Raw genomic sequence first — 22,341 nt, forward strand, 5'->3', positions numbered from 1 at the left:
AGGACATAGTTACCTGGCATGTTAACTGAGATGGAGACTGAGAAATGCAGCCTGATCTTTAGTGGCCAGGGAAAGAAAATAAATGTTTGTGTCACGGAGAGAGTAGAAGATGCAAGTCTGGAAAATCTCCTCTCAGCATTGGGGTGTGCTCAGTGTCTGTGCCTTTCTTTCTTCTCTTCATCCATCATGTCTGCCTGTGTCCGTGCGTGTATTTACCCGTCACGTATCTGTGTGTATATTCCATCGTGTCTGCCTGTGTCTGTGCGTGTATTTACCCGTCACGTATCTGTGTGTATATTCCATCATGTCTGCCCGTGTCCGTGCGTGTATTTACCCGTCACGTATCTGTGTGTATATTCCATCATGCTGCCTGTGTCCGTGCGTGTATTTACCCGTCACGTATCTGTGTGTATATTCCATCATGCTGCCTGTGTCTGTGCGTGTATTTACCCGTCACGTATCTGTGTGTATATTCCATCATGCTGCCAGTGTCTGTGCGTGTATTTACCCGTCACGTATCTGTGTGTATATTCCATCATGCTGCCTGTGTCTGTGCACGTATTTACCCGTCACGTATCTGTGTGTATATTCCATCGTGTCTGCCTGTGTCCGTGCGTGTATTTACCCGTCACGTATCTGTGTGTATATTCCATCATGCTGCCAGTGTCTGTGCGTGTATTTACCCGTCACGTATCTGTGTGTATATTCCATCATGCTGCCTGTGTCTGTGCACGTATTTACCCGTCACGTATCTGTGTGTATATTCCATCATGCTGCCTGTGTCCGTGCGTGTATTTACCCGTCACGTATCTGTGTGCATATTCCATCGTGTCTGCCTGTGTCCGTGCGTGTATTTACCCGTCACGTATCTGTGTGTATATTCCATCATGCTGCCTGTGTCTGTGCGTGTATTTACCCGTCACGTATCTGTGTGTATATTCCATCATGCTGCCTGTGTCTGTGCGTGTATTTACCCGTCACGTATCTGTGTGTATATTCCATCGTGTCTGCCTGTGTCCGTGCGTGTATTTACCCGTCACGTATCTGTGTGTATATTCCATCATGCTGCCTGTGTCTGTGCGTGTATTTACCCGTCACGTATCTGTGTGTATATTCCATCATGCTGCCTGTGTCTGTGCGTGTATTTACCCGTCACGTATCTGTGTGTATATTCCATCATGCTGCCTGTGTCCGTGCGTGTATTTACCCGTCACGTATCTGTGTGTATATTCCATCGTGTCTGCCTGTGTCCGTGCGTGTATTTACCCGTCACGTATCTGTGTGTATATTCCATCATGCTGCCTGTGTCTGTGCGTGTATTTACCCGTCACGTATCTGTGTGTATATTCCATCATGCTGCCTGTGTCTGTGCGTGTATTTACCCGTCACGTATCTGTGTGTATATTCCATCATGCTGCCTGTGTCTGTGCACGTATTTACCCGTCACGTATCTGTGTGTATATTCCATCGTGTCTGCCTGTGTCCGTGCGTGTATTTACCCGTCACGTATCTGTGTGTATATTCCATCATGCTGCCAGTGTCTGTGCGTGTATTTACCCGTCACGTATCTGTGTGTATATTCCATCATGCTGCCTGTGTCCGTGCACGTATTTACCCGTCACGTATCTGTGTGTATATTCCATCGTGTCTGCCTGTGTCCGTGCGTGTATTTACCCGTCACGTATCTGTGTGTATATTCCATCATGCTGCCTGTGTCTGTGCGTGTATTTACCCGTCACGTATCTGTGTGTATATTCCATCATGCTGCCTGTGTCTGTGCGTGTATTTACCCGTCACGTATCTGTGTGTATATTCCATCGTGTCTGCCTGTGTCCGTGCGTGTATTTACCCGTCACGTATCTGTGTGTATATTCCATCATGCTGCCTGTGTCTGTGCGTGTATTTACCCGTCACGTATCTGTGTGTATATTCCATCATGCTGCCTGTGTCTGTGCGTGTATTTACCCGTCACGTATCTGTGTGTATATTCCATCATGCTCCAGTGTCTGTGCGTGTATTTACCCGTCACATATCTGTGTGTATATTCCATCATGCTGCCTGTGTCTGTGCACGTATTTACCCGTCACGTATCTGTGTGTATATTCCATCGTGTCTGCCTGTGTCTGTGCGTGTATTCACCCGTCACGTATCTGTGTGTATATTCCATCATGCTGCCTGTGTCTGTGCGTGTATTTACCCGTCACGTATCTGTGTGTATATTCTATCGTGTCTGCCTGTGTCTGTGCGTGTATTTACCCGTCACGTATCTGTGTGTATATTCCATCGTGTCTGCCTGTGTCTGTGCGTGTATTTACCCGTCACGTATCTGTGTGTATATTCCATCATGCTGCCTGTGTCTGTGCGTGTATTTACCCGTCACGTATCTGTGTGTATATTCCATCGTGTCTCCCTGTGTCTGTGCGTGTATTTACCCGTCACGTATCTGTGTGTATATTCCATCATGCTGCCTGTGTCTGTGCGTGTATTTACCCGTCACGTATCTGTGTGTATATTCCATCGTGTCTGCCTGTGTCTGTGCGTGTATTTACCCGTCACGTATCTGTGTGTATATTCCATCATGCTGCCTGGGTCTGTGCGTGTATTTAACCGTCACGTATCTGTGTGTATATTCCATCGTGTCTGCCTGTGTCTGTGCGTGTATTTACCCGTCACGTATCTGTGTGTATATTCCATCGTGTCTGCCTGTGTCTGTGCGTGTATTTACCCGTCACGTATCTGTGTGTATATTCCATCGTGTCTCCCTGTGTCTGTGCGTGTATTTACCCGTCACGTATCTGTGTGTATATTCCATCATGCTGCCTGTGTCTGTGCGTGTATTTACCCGTCATGTATCTGTGTGTATATCCGTTATGTCTCCCTGTGTCTGTGCGTGTATTTACCTGTCACGTATCTGTGTGTATATTCCATCATGCTGCCTGTGTCCGTGCGTGTATTTACCCGTCACGTATCTGTGTGTATATTCCATCATGCTGCCTGTGTCTGTGCGTGTATTTACCCGTCACGTATCTGTGTGTATATTCCCTCATGCTGCCTGTGTCTGTGCGTGTATTTACCCGTCACGTATCTGTGTGTATATTCCATCATGCTGCCTGTGTCTGTGCGTGTATTTACCCGTCACGTATCTGTGTGTATATTCCATCGTGTCTGCCTGTGTCTGTGCGTGTATTTACCCGTCACATATCTGTGTGTATATTCCATCATGCTGCCTGTGTCCGTGCGTGTATTTACCCGTCATGTATCTGTGTGTATATCCATTATGTCTGCCTGTGTCCGTGCGTGTATTTACCCGTCACGTATCTGTGTGTATATTCCATCATGTCTGCCTGTGTCTGTGCGTGTATTTACCTGTCACGTATCTGTGTGTATATTCCATCATGCTGCCTGTGTCTGTGCGTGTATTTACCCGTCACGTATCTGTGTGGATATTCCATCATGCTGCCTGTGTCTGTGCGTGTATTTACCCGTCACGTATCTGTGTGTATATTCCATCGTGTCTGCCTGTGTCTGTGCGTGTATTTACCCGTCACGTATCTGTGTGTATATTCCATCATGCTGCCTGTGTCTGTGCGTGTATTTACCCGTCACGTGTCTGTGTGTATATTCCATCATGCTGCCTGTGTCTGTGCCTGTATTTACCTGTCATGTATCTGTGTGTATATTCCATCATGTCTGCCTGTGTCTGTGAGTGTATTTACCTGTCATGTATCTGTGTGTATATTCCATCATGCTGCCTGTGTCTGTGCGTGTATTTACCTGTCACGTATCTGTGTGTATATTCCATCATGCTGCCTGTGTCTGTGCGTGTATTTACCCGTCATGTATCTGTGTGTATATCCGTTATGTCTCCCTGTGTCTGTGCGTGTATTTACCCGTCACGTATCTGTGTGTATATTCCATCATGCTGCCTGTGTCCGTGCGTGTATTTACCCGTCACGTATCTGTGTGTATATTCCATCATGCTGCCTGTGTCCGTGCGTGTATTTACCCGTCACGTATCTGTGTGTATATTCCATCATGCTGCCTGTGTCTGTGCGTGTATTTACCCGTCACGTATCTGTGTGTATATTCCATCATGCTGCCTGTGTCGTGCGTGTATTTACCCGTCACGTATCTGTGTGTATATTCCATCATGCTGCCTGTGTCCGTGTGTGTATTTACCCGTCACGTATCTGTGTGTATATTCCATCATGCTGCCTGTGTCCGTGCGTGTATTTACCCGTCACGTATCTGTGTGTATATTCCATCATGCTGCCTGTGTCCGTGCGTGTATTTACCCGTCACGTATCTGTGTGTATATTCCATCATGCTGCCTGTGTCCGTGCGTGTATTTACCTGTCACGTATCTGTGTGTATATCCGTTATGTCTGCCTGTGTCCGTGCGTGTATTTACCCGTCACGTATCTGTGTGTATATTCCATCATGCTGCCTGTGTCTGTGCGTGTATTTACCCGTCACGTATCTGTGTGCATATTCCATCTTGTCTGCCTGTGTCTGTGCGTGTATTTACCCGTCATGTATCTGTGTACATCGGTGTTGATTTATATGTCTGTGCATCTGTCGTCTCACTGTCACTGTCATCAGTGACCACCTGTAATCACCAAATGAGGAGCCTTGCGGAATCTTCTAAAGCAAACAGCTTGCATCTGGCTGTGCGGGTCTCTTCATCCCACCCTTCTGCCTCCCCACCTTTGGTGATCATTGCTATGAACGTTGTGCTAATTTTTCTTTTCTTTTTTTAAGACAGAGTCTCATTCTATTGCCCAGGCTAGAGTACAGTGGTGTCTGCCTAGCTTACCTTAAACTCCGGGCTCAAGCGATCCTCATGCCTGAGCCTCCCAAGTAGCTTGGACGCCAGACGTTTGCTATGGTGCCTGCTAATTTTTATATTTCTAGTAGAGATGGGCTCTGACTGTTGCTGAGGCTGGTCTCCAACTCCTGAGCTCAAGTAAGCCTCCCGCTTCAGTCTCCCAGAGTGCTGGGATTATAGGTGTGAACCACGGTGGCTGCCCCTAATTTTTTTTTTTTTTTTTTCAGATTAATATATGGGTACAAACAATTAGGTTATATTGTTTGGGCTTGTTAGATAAAAGTCCAAGTTGTAGTCGAGCCCTTCACCCAGGGTCAAGTAAAAGATAAAGAAGGAGATCATAAATTCCTTTAAGAAAACAACAATGAAACCACAAGCTATCAAAACCCGTGGGACACTGAACAGGTGGTCCTAAGAAGGAGTTCATCGCATTAAATGCCCACATCCAAAAAAACAGAGAGAGCACATGTCAGCAACCTCATGAACCTTCTCAAGGAACTGGAAAAGGAAGGGAATCCAGTCCCAAATCCAGTGGAAGAAAGAAGGAGCCAGCCCTAATTTTTGTTGCCAAACAATTTTTAGAGTTGTATCTAATCTACACGTATCTCTAAGATGAGTGCATTTTTCCTGTTGTGTTTTACTTTATCAGAATCTCACGTGTGTGATTTTTGCACTTACTTTTTCATGGGAGTGGGAGATCGCTGTGGTTGGTCCGTAGCCAGGTATGTGACTGTGTTTCACTCACGCTCTGCCTGTTCCTCGGTTTCCCATCCATTCTCCTTCAGACGTGCTCTGGGCTGATGGAGGTTTTGGCGTTTGGACAATACCGTTGTCGCCCTTTGCCTGCCTTGTGTTTACACCCTTTCCATCTTTGTATCGAGGGAGAGTTTTTCTTGCCTGAAAACTAGGAGTGCACTTGCTGGGTGTGCAGCTTGATGAGGTCACACGTAACTTTCAACATACCGTCCTCTCAAAAACGTATGAAAGATCTGACATGCACACACCTTCCCCAGCACTAGATATTGCCAGATATTTTAATTTTCATCAATCATCCCCTTATTTACTGATGAGTGGAATATACACAGTAACCTTTGTAGCTTAACTTCCCATGGTAGCTGAATCGCCTGAGCTGTCATTATTTTCACAAGGCAGTATCACAAGGTCTCAAACCGACTCTCAGATCTGAACTGAAGTTATAATTGAAAGCTTGCATGGGAAGAGGAAGTCTCTGGGCAGGGGTTTTCCAGGGAGTGGATGGGCAGTGGGTCCCTGCTGCTGCCTTTGCAGCATCTTAATTCCTGTGTCTTCCCATCTTGGCCATTGTAGATACTTTTACATGGACTCTATAGTTTCCTCAATTACAGGAAGGTCAGGAGACAAATTGGGACCAAACCCTTAGCATTCCCTGGAGAAGCCACGTTCAGTTAGTATGCGGTGGTGGAGAGCAAGGCTCAGAGTGTCTGTGGCTGGCTGACAGCCCACGGAACAGCCTCGGAGTACGGAGTCAAATAAAAATAATAGTTTTCCCTTCAGCAGCATGGTCCGCCATCATCTATGCCTTCTGCTGTGGTTGAATGCAGGTGCAGAACTGTGCTTCCTGAGCTCTGGATGTGATCGCCACATTTAGATCTGCCCCCAATCTGTCTTGTTTAGGAGGGGCAGTGCTGTGAAGATAAATCATGTAAACAAGTTCCAGTAATGGAATTTATAAACCGTATTTATTTATAAACTGTATTTTCAAATACTTGCTTCCATCATTAAAAGAAGGGTTTCGGACTCTTTCGGCTTGTTAAGAAAACCCACCTGTCTTGAGGGTGTACCTGCTTTGCTCAGGTAGTAATATTGTAAAGGGGAGACTTTTTGGGGATTTCCTGCTTTGAGTGTGGGAGCATGGAAGACCCCTCTTTAAAATACCAGTAGCTTTTCTGCCTGGGTGCCCAGCCCTTTCATTTCACTCCCTCTCACCCCCCTCCTCCCCCAGCTCTTTGTGGCCAGTCATCTTTTCTGTTCCTGTCTGCCTCTGGCCTCCTTCCATGATGTGAGCTCTGCTTACTCCAACTTGAAGTGGTAAACTAGGTGAAAATCCAAGCTCTCCACACCCATCCCTGTTGGCCCTCTGAAAATGTGGGAAGAGAAATCCAATGCTTTGGATGCACTGTGACTGGAAAAGGTGCTGGGGTTTATGCAGCAGTGTCCTACAAAAGCTTAAGGGCACTCTCTCTGACAACAGCACCCTGTCTGCTAAGGGCACATTCTCTGACAACAGCACCCTGTCTGCTAAGGGCGCTCTCTCTGACAACAGCACCCTGTCTTGCCACCCGACTTAGTGCTTGTTACTGCCAGATACCTTGGGCTCTCCCCAGAATAGCTGCTGAAAGGGCCCCCTGGAAACCAGACAGAATAGTTTTCTCCTTGCAGATCTTTACCAGCCTCACCTGCTCTGGGACTCAAATCTCCAGACTTACTACAAGTGGCAGCAAAGCAGGACCAAAAGCTTTGCAAGACTTGCGGGGCAAGCAGACATTCTGGAATGACTGGCATGTGGGCGGCCAGCACAGTTGTCATTCGGCTGGTGTGAATATTTTATTTACGTGTAGAAGGAGGCAGAAGTCTGTGTTCATGTGGAATGTGCATACTGGGCGTGCCATGTGACCCTCTCCCATGAGGTCAGGGGCCTTGATCACTGCAGCAAATCCAGAGCTTTGAGCGGCACCAGACTCAATAGTAAATGCTCAATAAAGGCCATGGGATGAGGAGAGAGGGACTGTAAGCAAAGCTGTGGAATGCTCTGGACTTAGGCTGAGGTCCTGTGGTGATACCACAGAAAGTCTGGGGAGCTTTGCACAATGATGATGTAAGTCTGAAGCCTTGGGCAGGCTGGTCAGGACCTGCTCCACTCACCACCCACCATCTGTGATTCAGACAGAGGACCAGAGAGGGGAGGAGCAGTGAGGAGCCCGGCACACGTGCCTGTCCACAGAGGCCGCCCGAGAGCTTCCCCTCAAGCGGAGGGAGGCTGGGCTGCTCCCTCTTCATGTGTCACCAGGCCGGCCTGTGCCATGCGCCAGTGTGACTGACAGGGTTCCACGGCCTGGGGCCCAGCGTGAGGCGTGTGTGCCCAGCGTGAGGTGTGTGTGCTCAGGGTGAGGCGTGTGTGCCCAGTGGCAGATGCCTCTGAGTCAGGAAGCACAGAGCCTGGTTTTACAAGTGAAGAAAATGGTGCCATTAAAAGGCAATTATTCAAGTGGTGTGAGTCAGCTACGCAGCTCCTGGCAGTGCCCAGCGTGGGGGAGGCAGTGGTGTGGGGAGTTCTCTCTCTCTGCCTCCCTGTTTCTCTCTTTAAACAAAGCTCAAGCTGGAAGGCAGAGCTTGCACCTGCATCTGGATGGCTTATGGGGAGGGACTCGGGCTGAGCAACGTCAGGAGTGGGGAAGGCAGACTCAGATCCGAAGAAAGGCCCTCCTGAGAAATAAGGAATCGAAAAGCCTCTTTGAGCTGGTCGTGCATTTGCCTTTCACCTTGCTCTCGGCCGCTGCTGGGGTGATTCTCCGCCTGCTGACTTGGGGTGGGGAGCCCTGTGTGCTGACATCTGGCTGCAAGAGCGGGATCCGGCCATTGTCCTCTGGGCTGCTTGATGCTCCCTTTTCTCTGGTGTGATTTTGTGGATGACCGGGACACTTTTCTTTCTGGAGTACTTTTCTTGGTGTTTTTTTCTAAGGCTACTTGGTCTGCATAGCTCAGCATCACCCCACTTCACTTGGAGGGAGGTGTGACAGGAACCCTGCCTCCAGCCCATCCTCTGAGGCTCCCATGTGCAGTGGGAGAGGTGGCCGGCCCTGCCAAGGTGCACACAGAGCCACTTGTAGGCCTACCAAATCTTCCTCCTTTCATTGCTAGGGAGTCGAGACTACAAGGCATTTTTAGTGCCCCTGAAGAGCAGGGGCAGGGGTCTGAGAGGAGAAGGGAGCAAAGATGAGACCACAGCCGTGAAAGCACCAAAGCTGGGTTCAAGACCCAGGGAGCAAAATCTGAAAATGAGGCGACGCCTGTGGCTCAGTGAGTAGGGCGCCAGCCCCATATGCCGAGGGTGGCGGGTTCAAACCCAGCCCCGGCCAAACTGCAACAACAAAAAAAAAATAGCTGGGCGTTGTGGCGGGCGCCTGTAGTCCCAGCTGCTTGGGAGGCTGAGGCAGGAGAATCGCTTAAGCCCAAGAGTTAGAGGTTGGTGTGAGCCGTGTGATGCCACGGCATTCTACCCGAGGGCGGTACAGTGAGACTCTGTCTCTACAAAAAAAAAAAAAAAAAAAAAAAAATCTCAAAATGATAGCAGAGGGCAGGCTAAGCCTTCCTGTTTTGTGTTCAGCACAGGCCAGCCCTGATTCCCAAACTGTCCTCCTACTGAACATAGTTTTATCCCTTCCAGTGCTACCAAGAATAGGAACAAGTTGGATTGCCTCTTGGATATTAATAATTTTAAAATATGGCTGAGTTGAAACAGCAGTGGAGTATAGTCTCTGTCTGTCCCACATTCGTAACTAGGGGATGGTTCATTTTCATTGGTGGTGTTTTTTAATCTACCTTTAAGTTTGTCTCAAAGGACACAGAAATTCAACCTGTTCATGTTGGGCGCTGGGCACTGGGCAGCAGAGGGCCGGCCAGCACTGCTCAGGGCAGCTGTGCCTGAGATCAGGCCACTCGGTGAGTATGTGACGTCATCTTATGGGAGGCCCCAGACTGGATGGAGAGGTGCCAGCAGGACGGGGTTGAGGGCACAGTGGCTTTTCAGAGTGTCAGGCCTTGCAGTGGGTGGGGCCCCAGTAGATCCCAAATGCATGGGTGGGCCAGGCGGCAGAAGTGCAGAGTCACCGTGGACGTGCAGCCAGGAGCAGAGCCAGAGTGTCCAGGAAGATGTTAGTGCATCCCAACCCAGCTCAGGTGCATCAGAGAAGGGCGTCAGGGCGCTGAGCTCAGGAGCAGCTTCCAGAGAAGGGTGTCAGGGTGCTGCGCTCAGGAACAGCTTCCAGGGCTCTGCCCAGACTGCCAGGGTTCCCCAGGCCCCTGTATGTTAATTCTGCATAGAATCTCTACTTTGGTCTTTATTTTACATGTTTTTATGGCATTCCCTGGACTGAGACAGTGAGGGATTCGCTGAAGGGAGTGTGTGCCTGGTGCCAAGGGAGGCCACCCAGGCTCGTGGTGAAACCTGCGGACACCCAAGTCAGCCCTGGCTTGGAGACTGAGTCCCACTTAGGAGTTGAGTGACCTCAGGGCAAGTGACTCAGCTCCAGTCTTAGGTTTTGAATCTAGAAATTGAGACTGATAACTACACAATTTCTCAAGGAAATTAAATCAGATAATGAATGAACCGCTTAGCACAGGGGTCGCACTAAAGTAAAATCTGTATTCCTTCTGAGCCAGGGGCTTTCATAAGGGGTCAAGTGCTGTTGGGACCATCTTTACAGGTATCACAGTCCCCAACACCGGAGAGCCTACAAGGTCATACTGAGTGGCCGTATGGAAAGTCAGAAGTCCTGCCTGAGGGCAAGAGTAGGCCTTGAGTTGAGATGGCCAAGAGTCTGAAATACTGTGTCTGAAGAGCCTGTGAGGGGAGGCAGTGGGTGGATGAGCTTTACCGTGATAGGCCCAGATGCGTGACAGAAGGGCGCCCACCGGTGGGGAGCAAGACCAGGGCTGGGTTGAGGGATGCCACCCTGGGGACTGGGATTGCTGTGGCCACCTGGGGGCTGCTATGGTGGATGGCGGTGGGTGGAGATCACTGTGTACATGGGCTTCCCTTTTGTCCCCTGGGGGAACAGGTCACAGGGAGATGAGGACTTGTGGGAGAGAAGTAAGACAAAGTTCTTAGAAAACCCCTTATACAACCCCTCTTTCTGCCAGGATCCAGCACCTCTGGACAACAAAAATAGAATTTCAGCATTATGAAGTGTGGGGTCTTTGCAGACAGGAGGCCTCGGTGTCAGCTGGCAGGGGAGTTGCCAGCTGCATGTAAGTGGAAGCCAGCCATTCAGTGGATGGTGGTGTTACAGAGGGAGAGACTGTCACAGCAGTAAAAACTATGATTTCCGTACACTGACTCAGTCTTTCATGTGTTTCTATTTATTTCTCTTTTTAAATATTTACAGCATTCCTCTGAAAATAAGAATAATGATAATATTAAATTACCAGTACTCATGCTGTGACAGTGACGTCCTTTTCCGAGGCCTGTCACCTGTGTCTGTTGGTCTGGGCGAGATGCTTTATCTGTGTTATTTGCCGGTCCTCACAGTAGCCCTGTAAGAGTTCATTCCCCCCGTTTGCAAATTAGGAAACCAGGGCTCAGCGAGGACATGGGGCTTGCTGCAGAACCCAATCTTGGTCTCTGATGTGCTCTGCCTGGATCTGGAGATTCTGAAATGGAGTTGGAAGTGGAATGGATGAAGAACAGGACTCTTTTCCACAAAGCCTTGGTGTTTTCTGGAGCTTACGTCTGTGTCCCTGCATCTGCTCTCGAGAAGGAGGATGTGAAAAGGGAGGCTCCCTATCTGCACCTGGGGATCCCAGAGGCCCTTCCTGCACCTCGGGAAGCGTCTCAGGGCCTCGCTGTTCTCCTCAGTCTCTTCTCCTTCCATCCAGGTCTCCGGCGTCTCCTCCCCCGTGCATTTTCTGCCTCCCCCTTATGTTACATTATCCTGAATTAGCCCGACCGGTGCCGCTCTTGTGTAGCTTTCATGCCTACTGGTAGTAAGGTTTTTCTCTGTGCCAGGGAAGAGAATTAGCTTCTGTGTTGGAACCCATTTTCCTCCACTCGAATCCTATCCTCCCTCAGATTTTCAACCCTAACTAATAGTGTCTCCTTGAAGAGTTCCTTGGTAATCCCTCCTGTCTTCTCATACCCCATAGAGCTCTTCACCAGCCAAAGTGCACCTGCTTCTTGGGCCTCAGGCTTGAGTGTGTGTGTCACTTCTCACTCAGCAGCTCATAAAGATTTGGAAGACAGGGGTTGTGCTTTCTGTTGTCCTGTGCCATGCACAGAGCAGATGCTCAGGACCATTGCAGAATAAAGAGAAGATCCCCTCCCACACTTGGCTGTGTCTCTGAGTCTTAGGCGGTTACTGCCACACACGTAAATAGATCTATAGGAATACGGACACCTGGGGCAGTGCTTGAGAATGGGGTCAGACTCCTGGCTCTAACTCTGGACCTCTTCACTCCACGATAGGTGGTAAATAGTGAAAAGTGAAAGAGAGGTTGTTAGCATCCTCGGTGGTTGCTTGGGATGTGCCAGGCTAGGGAGCATGGAGGAAGCTTTCTTTCAGATTGGTTTTGGACCCAGGAAATCAAATTCCTTCCTTCCCTTACCTTGGATCCCTCTTGAGAATGTCCCGAGGCCTCAGCCTCATGGAAGAGCACCATGGGAGTGTTCTTGGGGGTGGTCTCACCTCTCATCTGCTGCTTGTGATGGGCCGGTGTGGACTGAACAGTGGTGTTCAGTGACTCTGCTGGAAGCCGCACTGGCTCGTCAGCACCATGGACAAGGCTACAGGAGGAGGGCTGGGTTTTTTCTTTCTTTTGCTTACTGCCTGTCTGTGCTTCCCAGGTCCAGGGAAGCTAAAATCCTATTCTAAACAAACCAGAAGAGGGGAACAAATGGCGGCCTTCCTGGGGATTCCAGCCTTCAAATCGTAAACAGGACCCTCTGGTTGTCTGGTGTGACCTACGTGGAGAAAGTTCTTCCCTGGAGGAACAGACCAGGCTGACGCTTGGGCACTAATTGCCTCCCACTGGAATTTGCCTTATTCAGGTTTCCCGTATAGGTGTCAGAGATTTCAGAGGGTCCTTATTGCCTTTTTTAAAATCACATATGGACTTGTTCAAATCAATATTCTTACATAAACAGTGGAAAAAGCCATGATATTTTCTCTTCCTTTGAATTCTTTTTTTTAGTCTACACATTTTATATTCTGCCTTTAAAGCTATTTCTGCTGCACAGCTGCTTGCTCGAGACTCAGACTCCTACGGGCACCACTCGGTCCAACACGTACCTTGAATATCCTTTCACAGTGTTTGATTTCTGCAGTTGGTTGTGTAATGAGGGAGGAGTGTGCAGTAAGTTTGGAGATTCCTATTAACCAGGTCATCCATGAATCTATTTTCATGGGTTTTCTTTATTAGGAATAGCAGGGAACAAGACAGTGTTTAAACACAACCCCTCACAGGAGCCTGGCTTGTAAGATGTTCCCCAGCAAGCCTTCTCTTCCCATTTGACATTTCAAAACACTGTTCTACATTTTTCCCCATCATCAAAACACCTCTTCTCCATTTACATTCTGGGATGTGAATAGAGACGTCACAGATGACAATGGATATTTTGGGTTGCCATTTGGATCCGAGATCCTCTGCTGCAGACCATGTCTGAAGTGCCCCGTTCTGTTCTTGGCACAGCTTTTTGAAGACAGCACAGTGAATGGACACAGACCAGGATGGGCAGATGAGGCTGGGCTGGGGAGTAGATTGAAGACCAGAGCTTCAGAGAGGATAGCTCCTGAAGAAGGGGGAATGGTATTGCTCTGTGTTGTATATGGAGATGGAATGAAGAAAGGAAACCTACAATGGGATGGTATAGATTTTTGATTCAAACTAAGTAAAACCTAACAGCTAGAGCTTCCAGCCTCTCTGAAACGGTTTGCCTTGTGAGGGAGTCTGTGAACCTTCAAGCACAGCAGGAACTGGACTCCAGGCCAACCAGGCCGTCTTCCAGGAGTTATTTTTTCCAGAAATTGCAGGTCCACGTCAGCTGTGAGACTTCATGGTATCTGGCATAACTCTCTGTCGCTGGGAGTATTGAAAAACTAGAGGTATTACTGTCTCATAGAAGCAGAAACTGTGAATCCTTTTGAATTGCTGAATACAAATGCCCTGAGTGGGCTGAGCTAGCCAAGACCAAGGACAGGAAATGAGTTTGGTGTTGTGAAGGCATGCAGCCTTTAATTATAGGCAGATGCTTTACTTATGTAGCCCAGCTATTTAAATGGCTTAAAAAATCACATAATGTAGACCACAATCCATTTTTTGTGTTACTTAAGACTGGCTCAACATCTTGCCAATATCAGGATGGTATTAAAAATATGATAATGATTCCTCTTAAGTGCAGAGAATTTTACAGTTTATACATCACCTCACTGTATTTCTCTAAGGAGGCATGGCAAATAATTATTTCAGATTTTATAGGGGGGACTCTGAGATAGAAGCTTGAGTCACTCAATATTGGGTGGCATGTGGAATGGATCTAGTGTGTGGAAGTTAGAATCACACAACTCAGGTGGCATTTCTGGCCGTGCCAACAGCGAGCAGTGTGTTTGTGGACAGTGCGACAGGTCAGACGAGCAGGTTGAAATGGGATGCCGCCCCGTGTGCCTGTTGTCATTGTCGGAGACTCTCTTGCTGGCCACATAACATGCTATCTGGCATGTCCTTACTTTTTGGCTGGCAGGTAGGGGGTAAAGCAAAGTGGAATTCGTGGGCTGGGTGAAGGCAGTCTGATGCTTTGGTATGAGTTTCTAGACTGGTAACCTGACACTCAGCTGCCATGGGACACGTGACTGACAGATCACTGCACAGGCCCGTGACTCATGGCTGTACCTTGATTCAGGGTTTGGAATTTGAGAATATACTTACTTATGTTGTGGGTTCAATTGTGGTATAAAGTGGTGGATGTGGCCTTCATGATCTTAAACACCCCTACACACAGGGAGGTCAGCGTGAAGGGTGAGGTCTCCTCATGTTACATGTGTCAGGTTGCAAAGAAAGTTCTTGTGTTGTCTGATTTTTATTTTCTAATTTTTCAAGTTATAGCTATTTTTAAACTCTGTTTTATGTCACTTATAAGGCTCTTTACTAAAGCTGCTTTGTTTCTTGACTACAAAAATAATATGTTTGTTGTAGGAAATTATTTAAAAAAGGAAATTACAAAAGCAATTTTTTATATTCTCAGTTACCAAAGATAACTGTTAATTAAAATTTTGTTATATTTTCCTGGAATATTTTTCTATATATCTATAAGCATTTTAAAACAGATTTAGCATAATATTATACATACTTATTTATTAACCTCTTTTGGTAATGGTAAACCTTTTTCCATTTCACCACATATTCTCTTAGAAAAGGATGTAATTTGATTTTGGATTTGAGAGCTACATAGTATTCTAGTGTGATAAGTATGCAAAGTTCATTTGACATATTTTCTATTGTTGGATATGTTGGTGGTTGATAACATTACAATATATCACATGTGAAAATGTCTGCTCATGTGAATTCTTGGCAAGGCATTAGATATAAATCTGGTTTGTTCAATGGGTTCCTGTTTTTCAGGGCACAGCAGCCCTGTTGGGCATTTGTAATCTGTGCACTGAGTGTGCTGGTCTATGTGGTGGCACCAGGGGTTTCGGGAGACCTACTGTGCTGCCGTCCATGTCAGACCTGTCCCCGAGATGCCAGCCACTCGCACGGTTGGCATCCCACACACATCAAAGCAGCACCCTCACTTTCTTTTCTTTTCTGCAGGTTCTCGCGTAGCCTGATGAAGTCCTCCGATATCGATCAGGATTTATTCACAGACAGCTATTGCAAGGTGTGCAGCGCACAGCTTATATCCGAATCTCAGCGTGTGGCCCATTACGAGGTAAGCGCAGCTTCCCACACAGGGCTTTCAAGGCAGGGGCCAGCAGTGTGTGCTGGACACAGGACTGGAGGAGCCTCCCTTCTGGGCTTGGGGCAGAATTTAAGAACCACAGGGCTTGAGCCTGTACAGTCTGACATCCGGCCAGGAAAGGGGGTGGGGGTGAGGGTTGGGACATCCTTCGAAGGCTCTGGTTGTACCCAGGTTCTTCCACTTTTGAAAATTTGTGGAATTTCTCTACTTGTTATATCTGTCACTGCTCATCCTCCAAGGGCCTCTCTGGGACACAGTGCAGGATGCACTGGGGCCAGCTCCCCTTTCTGTCTGTGACCTGAAGATGAGCTCAGAGGCCTTTGTGAGCTACCATGTCAGGAAAGGTGGCAGTCAGAGCTGGAACAGCAGTGCAATCCCAATCACCGACTCAAATTCCTTCCGCCTAAGGGCCAGTGGCCTGCCTGTGTTTGTCAGAATACAGATTCCCCGCTGTGGAGTTAAAACAAGGTTTTAAAGTGCAGATACTCTTGAAGGACATAATTCAGTCGCTTTGGCTCTTTAGGAGAGAGGAGCACAGACCTCCTTTTTGATCCTGTCTTGGGAACTGAGGGTGAGAGACGAGAGCTTGGCCTGTGTCAGGAATGTGGTGGTGCGGAGGATGTAAGGGAATGGGGGGATCCCCGTGCTCTGACTGCTGCCAGGGCATATTCTGTTTTCAAGAGAACATATGCCAGTGGGAACGTGAGTTTCAAGTGTAATAACTTGTAAGTAATTTTAGATTGGAGGCTTAGCCAGCAATTTTCTTTTTGTCTGAAAAGTCTGACAAACGCCAGTTGTCACTGTCACTCACCACACTCCTCTGGGCCTTGGAGTCCTCTGTACACAGTGGATGTGATGATGACAGCACAGGCCCAGAAGGACAGCAGGCTGACTGCACATGCTCCTCAGTGACCTCTGTGCTCAGTGGATGTGATGATGGCAGCACAGGCCCAGAAGGACAGTAGGCCGACCCCGTGTGCTCCTCAGTGTCCTCTGTGCTCAGTGGATGTGATGATGGCAGCACAGGCCCAGAAGGACAGTAGGCCGACCCCGTGTGCTCCTCAGTGTCCTCTGTGCTCAGTGGACGTGATGATGGCAGCACAGGCCCAGAAGGACAACAGGCCGACCCCGTGTGCTCCTCAGTGACCTTTGTGCTCAGTGGACGTGATGATGGCAGCATAGGCCCAGAAGGACAGCAGGCCGACCCTGTGTGCTCCTCAGTGACCTGTGTGTGCAGTGGATGTGATGATGGCAGCACAGGCCCAGAAGGACAGCAGGCCGACCCTGCATGCTCCTCAGTGTCCTCTGTGCTCAGTGGATGTGATGATGGCAGCACAGGCCCAGAAGGACAGCAGGCCGACCCTGCATGCTCCTCAGTGTCCTCTGTGCTCAGTGGATGTGATGATGGCAGCACAGGCCCAGAAGGACAGCGGGCCGACCCTGTGTGCTCCTCAGTGACCTGTGTGTGCAGTGGATGTGATGATGGCAGCACAGGCCCAGAAGGACAGCAGGCCGACCCTGCATGCTCCTCAGTGACCACTGTGCTCAGTGGATGTGATGATGGCAGCACAGGCCCAGAAGGACAGCAGGCCGACCCCGTGTGCTCCTCAGTGTCCTCTGTGCTCAGTGGATGTGATGATGGCAGCACAGGCCCAGAAGGACAGCAGGCCGACCCCGTGTGCTCCTCAGTGACCTCTGTGCTCAGTGGATGTGATGATGCCAGCACAGGCCCAGGAGGACAGCAGGCCGACCCCGTGTGCTCCTCAGTGTCCTCTGTGCTCAGTGGATGTGATGATGGCAGCACAGGCCCAGAAGGACAGCGGGCCGACCCTGCATGCTCCTCAGTGTCCTCTGTGCTCAGTGGATGTGATGATGGCAGCACAGGCCCAGAAGGACAGCAGGCCGACCCCGTGTGCTCCTCAGTGACCTTTGTGCTCAGTGGACGTGATGATGGCAGCATAGGCCCAGAAGGACAGCGGGCCGACCCTGTGTGCTCCTCAGTGACCTGTGTGTGCAGTGGATGTGATGATGGCAGCACAGGCCCAGAAGGACAGCAGGCTGACCCTGTGTGCTCCTCAGTGACCTCTGTGCTCAGTGGATGTGATGATGGCAGCACAGGCCCAGAAGGACAGCAGGCCGACCCCATGTGCTCCTCAGTGACCACTGTGCTCAGTGGACGTGATGATGGCAGCACAGGCCCAGAAGGACAGCAGGCCGACCCTGTGTGCTCCTCAGTGACCTCTGTGTGCAGTGGATGTGATGATGGCAGCACAGGCCCAGAAGGACAGCAGGCCGACCCTGTGTGCTCCTCAGTGACCTCTGTGCTCAGTGGATGTGATGATGGCAGCACAGGCCCAGAAGGACAGCAGGCCGACCCCATGTGCTCCTCAGTGACCTCTGTGCTCAGTGGATGTGATGATGGCAGCACAGGCCCAGAAGGACAGCGGGCCGACCCCGTGTGCTCCTCAGTGTCCTCTGTGCTCAGTGGATGTGATGATGGCAGCACAGGCCCAGAAGGACAGCAGGCCGACCCCGTGTGCTCCTCAGTGACCTCTGTGCTCAGTGGATGTGATGATGGCAGCACAGGCCCAGAAGGACAGCAGGCTGACCCCGTGTGCTCCTCAGTGTCCTCTGTGCTCAGTGGATGTGATGATGGCAGCACAGGCCCAGAAGGACAGCAGGCTGACCCCGTGTGCTCCTCAGTGACCTCTGTGCTCAGTGGATGTGATGATGGCAGCACAGGCCCAGAAGGACAGTAGGCCGACCCCGTGTGCTCCTCAGTGACCTCTGTGCTCAGTGGATGTGATGATGGCAGCACAGGCCCAGAAGGACAGCAGGCCGACCCCGTGTGCTCCTCAGTGACCTCTGTGCTCAGTGGATGTGATGATGGCAGCACAGGCCCAGAAGGACAGCAGGCTGACCCCGTGTGCTCCTCAGTGACCTCTGTGCTCAGTGGATGTGATGATGGCAGCACAGGCCCAGAAGGACAGCAGGCTGACCCCGTGTGCTCCTCAGTGTCCTCTGTGCTCAGTGGATGTGATGATGGCAGCACAGGCCCAGGAGGACAGCGGGCCGACCCCATGTGCTCCTCAGTGTCCTCTGTGCTCAGTGGATGTGATGATGGCAGCACAGGCCCAGAAGGACAGCGGGCTGACCCCGTGTGCTCCTCAGTGACCTCTGTGCTCAGTGGATGTGATGATGGCAGCACAGGCCCAGAAGGACAGCAGGCTGACCCCGTGTGCTCCTCAGTGTCCTCTGTGCTCAGTGGATGTGATGATGGCAGCACAGGCCCAGGAGGACAGCGGGCCGACCCCATGTGCTCCTCAGTGTCCTCTGTGCTCAGTGGATGTGATGATGGCAGCACAGGCCCAGAAGGACAGCGGGCCGACCCCATGTGCTCCTCAGTGTCCTCTGTGTGCAGTGGATGTGATGATGGCAGCACAGGCCCAGAAGGACTGCAGGCCGACCCTGTGTGCTCCTCAGTGACCTCTGTGTGCAGTGGATGTGATGATGGCAGCACAGGCCCAGAAGGACAGCAGGCCGACCCTGCATGCTCCTCAGTGACCACTGTGCTCAGTGGATGTGATGATGGCAGCACAGGCCCAGAAGGACAGCGGGCCGACCCCGCGTGCTCCTCAGTGACCTCTGTGCTCAGTGGATGTGATGATGGCAGCACAGGCCCAGAAGGACAGCGGGCCGACCCTGTGTGCTCCTCAGTGACCTCTGTGTGCAGTGGATGTGATGATGGCAGCACAGGCCCAGAAGGACAGCAGGCCGACCCTGTGTGCTCCTCAGTGACCTCTGTGTGCAGTGGATGTGATGATGGCAGCACAGGCCCAGAAGGACAGCAGGCCGACCCCGCGTGCTCCTCAGTAACCTCTGTGTGCAGTGGATGTGATGATGGCAGCACAGGCCCAGAAGGACAGCGGGCCGACCCTGTGTGCTCCTCAGTAACCTCTGTGTGCAGTGGATGTGATGATGGCAGCACAGGCCTAGAAGGACAGCAGGCCGACCCCGTGTGCTCCTCAGTGTCCTCTGTGCTCAGTGGATGTGATGATGGCAGCACAGGCCCAGAAGGACAGCGGGCCGACCCTGTGTGCTCCTCAGTGACCTCTGTGTGCAGTGGATGTGATGATGGCAGCACAGGCCCAGAAGGACAGCAGGCCGACCCTGTGTGCTCCTCAGTGTCCTCTGTGCTCAGTGGATGTGATGATGGCAGCACAGGCCCAGAAGGACAGCGGGCCGACCCTGTGTGCTCCTCAGTGTCCTCTGTGCTCAGTGGATGTGATGATGGCAGCACAGGCCCAGAAGGACAGCGGGCCGACCCTGTGTGCTCCTCAGTGACCACTGTGCTCAGTGGACGTGATGATGGCAGCACAGGCCCAGAAGGACAGCAGGCCGACCCCGCGTGCTCCTCAGTGACCTCTGTGCTCAGTGGATGTGATGATGGCAGCACAGGCCCAGAAGGACAGCAGGCCGACGCCATGTGCTCCTCAGTGTCCTCTGTGCTCAGTGGATGTGATGATGGCAGCACAGGCCCAGAAGGACAGCAGACTGACCCCATGTGCTCCTCAGTGTCCTCTGTGCTCAGTGGATGTGATGATGGCAGCACAGGCCCCGAAGGACAGCAGACTGACCCCATGTGCTCCTCAGTGTCCTCTGTGCTCAGTGGATGTGATGATGGCAGCACAGGCCCCGAAGGACAGCAGACTGACCCCATGTGCTCCTCAGTGTCCTCTGTGCTCAGTGGATGTGATGATGGCAGCACAGGCCCAGAAGGACAGCAGGCCGACCCCATGTGCTCCTCAGTGTCCTCTGTGCTCAGTGGATGTGATGATGGCAGCACAGGCCCCGAAGGACAGCAGACTGACCCCATGTGCTCCTCAGTGTCCTCTGTGCTCAGTGGATGTGATGATGGCAGCACAGGCCCAGAAGGACAGCGGGCCGACCCCGCGTGCTCCTCAGTGACCTCTGTGCTCAGTGGATGTGATGATGGCAGCACAGGCCCAGAAGGACAGCAGGCCGACCCCGTGTGCTCCTCAGTGTCCTCTGTGCTCAGTGGATGTGATGATGGCAGCACAGGCCCCGAAGGACAGCAGACTGACCCCATGTGCTCCTCAGTGTCCTCTGTGCTCAGTGGATGTGATGATGGCAGCACAGGCCCAGAAGGACAGCGGGCCGACCCCGCGTGCTCCTCAGTGACCTCTGTGCTCAGTGGATGTGATGATGGCAGCACAGGCCCAGAAGGACAGCGGGCCGACCCCGTGTGCTCCTCAGTGTCCTCTGTGCTCAGTGGATGTGATGATGGCAGCACAGGCCCAGAAGGACAGCAGGCCGACCCCGTGTGCTCCTCAGTGTCCTCTGTGCTCAGTGGATGTGATGATGGCAGCACAGGCCCAGAAGGACAGCGGGCCGACCCTGTGTGCTCCTCAGTGACCTCTGTGCTCAGTGGATGTGATGATGGCAGCACAGGCCCAGAAGGACAGCGGGCCGACCCTGTGTGCTCCTCAGTGTCCTCTGTGCTCAGTGGATGTGATGATGGCAGCACAGGCCCAGAAGGACAGCAGGCCGACCCCGTGTGCTCCTCAGTGTCCTCTGTGCTCAGTGGATGTGATGATGGCAGCACAGGCCCAGAAGGACAGCAGGCCGACCCTGCGTGCTCCTCAGTGACCTCTGTGCTCAGTGGATGTGATGATGGCAGCACAGGCCCAGAAGGACAGCAGGCCGACCCCGTGTGCTCCTCAGTGTCCTCTGTGCTCAGTGGATGTGATGATGGCAGCACAGGCCCAGAAGGACAGCGGGCCGACCCTGTGTGCTCCTCAGTGACCTCTGTGCTCAGTGGATGTGATGATGGCAGCACAGGCCCAGAAGGACAGCGGGCCGACCCTGTGTGCTCCTCAGTGACCTCTGTGCTCAGTGGATGTGATGATGGCAGCACAGGCCCAGAAGGACAGCGGGCCGACCCTGTGTGCTCCTCAGTGACCTCTGTGCTCAGTGGATGTGATGATGGCAGCACAGGCCCAGAAGGACAGCGGGCCGACCCTGTGTGCTCCTCAGTGACCTCTGTGCTCAGTGGATGTGATGATGGCAGCACAGGCCCAGAAGGACAGCGGGCCGACCCTGTGTGCTCCTCAGTGACCTCTGTGCTCAGTGGATGTGATGATGGCAGCACAGGCCCAGAAGGACAGCGGGCCGACCCTGTGTGCTCCTCAGTGACCTCTGTGCTCAGTGGATGTGATGATGGCAGCACAGGCCCAGAAGGACAGTAGGCCGACCCCGTGTGCTCCTCAGTGACCTCTGTGCTCAGTGGATGTGATGATGGCAGCACAGGCCCAGAAGGACAGCAGGCCGACCCCGTGTGCTCCTCAGTGACCTCTGTGCTCAGTGGATGTGATGATGGCAGCACAGGCCCAGAAGGACAGTAGGCCGACCCCGTGTGCTCCAGAGTGTCCTCTGTGCTCAGTGGATGTGATGATGGCAGCACAGGCCCAGAAGGACAGCAGACTGACCCCATGTGCTCCTCAGTGTCCTCTGTGCTCAGTGGATGTGATGATGGCAGCACAGGCCCAGAAGGACAGCGGGCCGACCCTGTGTGCTCCTCAGTGACCTCTGTGCTCAGTGGATGTGATGATGGCAGCATAGGCCCAGAAGGACAGTGGGCCGACCCTGTGTGCTCCTCAGTGACCTCTGTGCTCAGTGGATGTGATGATGGCAGCACAGGCCCAGAAGGACAGCGGGCCGACCCCGTGTGCTCCTCAGTGTCCTCTGTGCTCAGTGGATGTGATGATGGCAGCACAGGCCCAGA

At 51.4% G+C, this 22,341-nt stretch overlaps 1 protein-coding gene across 2 annotated transcripts in view; it reads left to right on the forward strand.

Moving 5' to 3' along the window:
* The window catches only part of ZMAT4 (zinc finger matrin-type 4), a 344,755-nt gene that overhangs the window by 56,490 nt on the left and 265,924 nt on the right, over positions 1–22,341 (forward strand). For both annotated transcript variants that reach the window (XM_053578481.1, XM_053578482.1), the window contains exon 2: positions 15,389–15,506. In XM_053578481.1, the coding sequence (XP_053434456.1) occupies positions 15,405–15,506 (102 nt within the window). In that variant the 5' untranslated portion in view covers positions 15,389–15,404. The remainder of the gene's footprint in view (positions 1–15,388; positions 15,507–22,341) is intronic.

Source organism: Nycticebus coucang, chromosome 24, assembly GCF_027406575.1.
Source record: "Nycticebus coucang isolate mNycCou1 chromosome 24, mNycCou1.pri, whole genome shotgun sequence".
NCBI classification, from domain to species: Eukaryota; Metazoa; Chordata; class Mammalia; order Primates; family Lorisidae; genus Nycticebus; species Nycticebus coucang.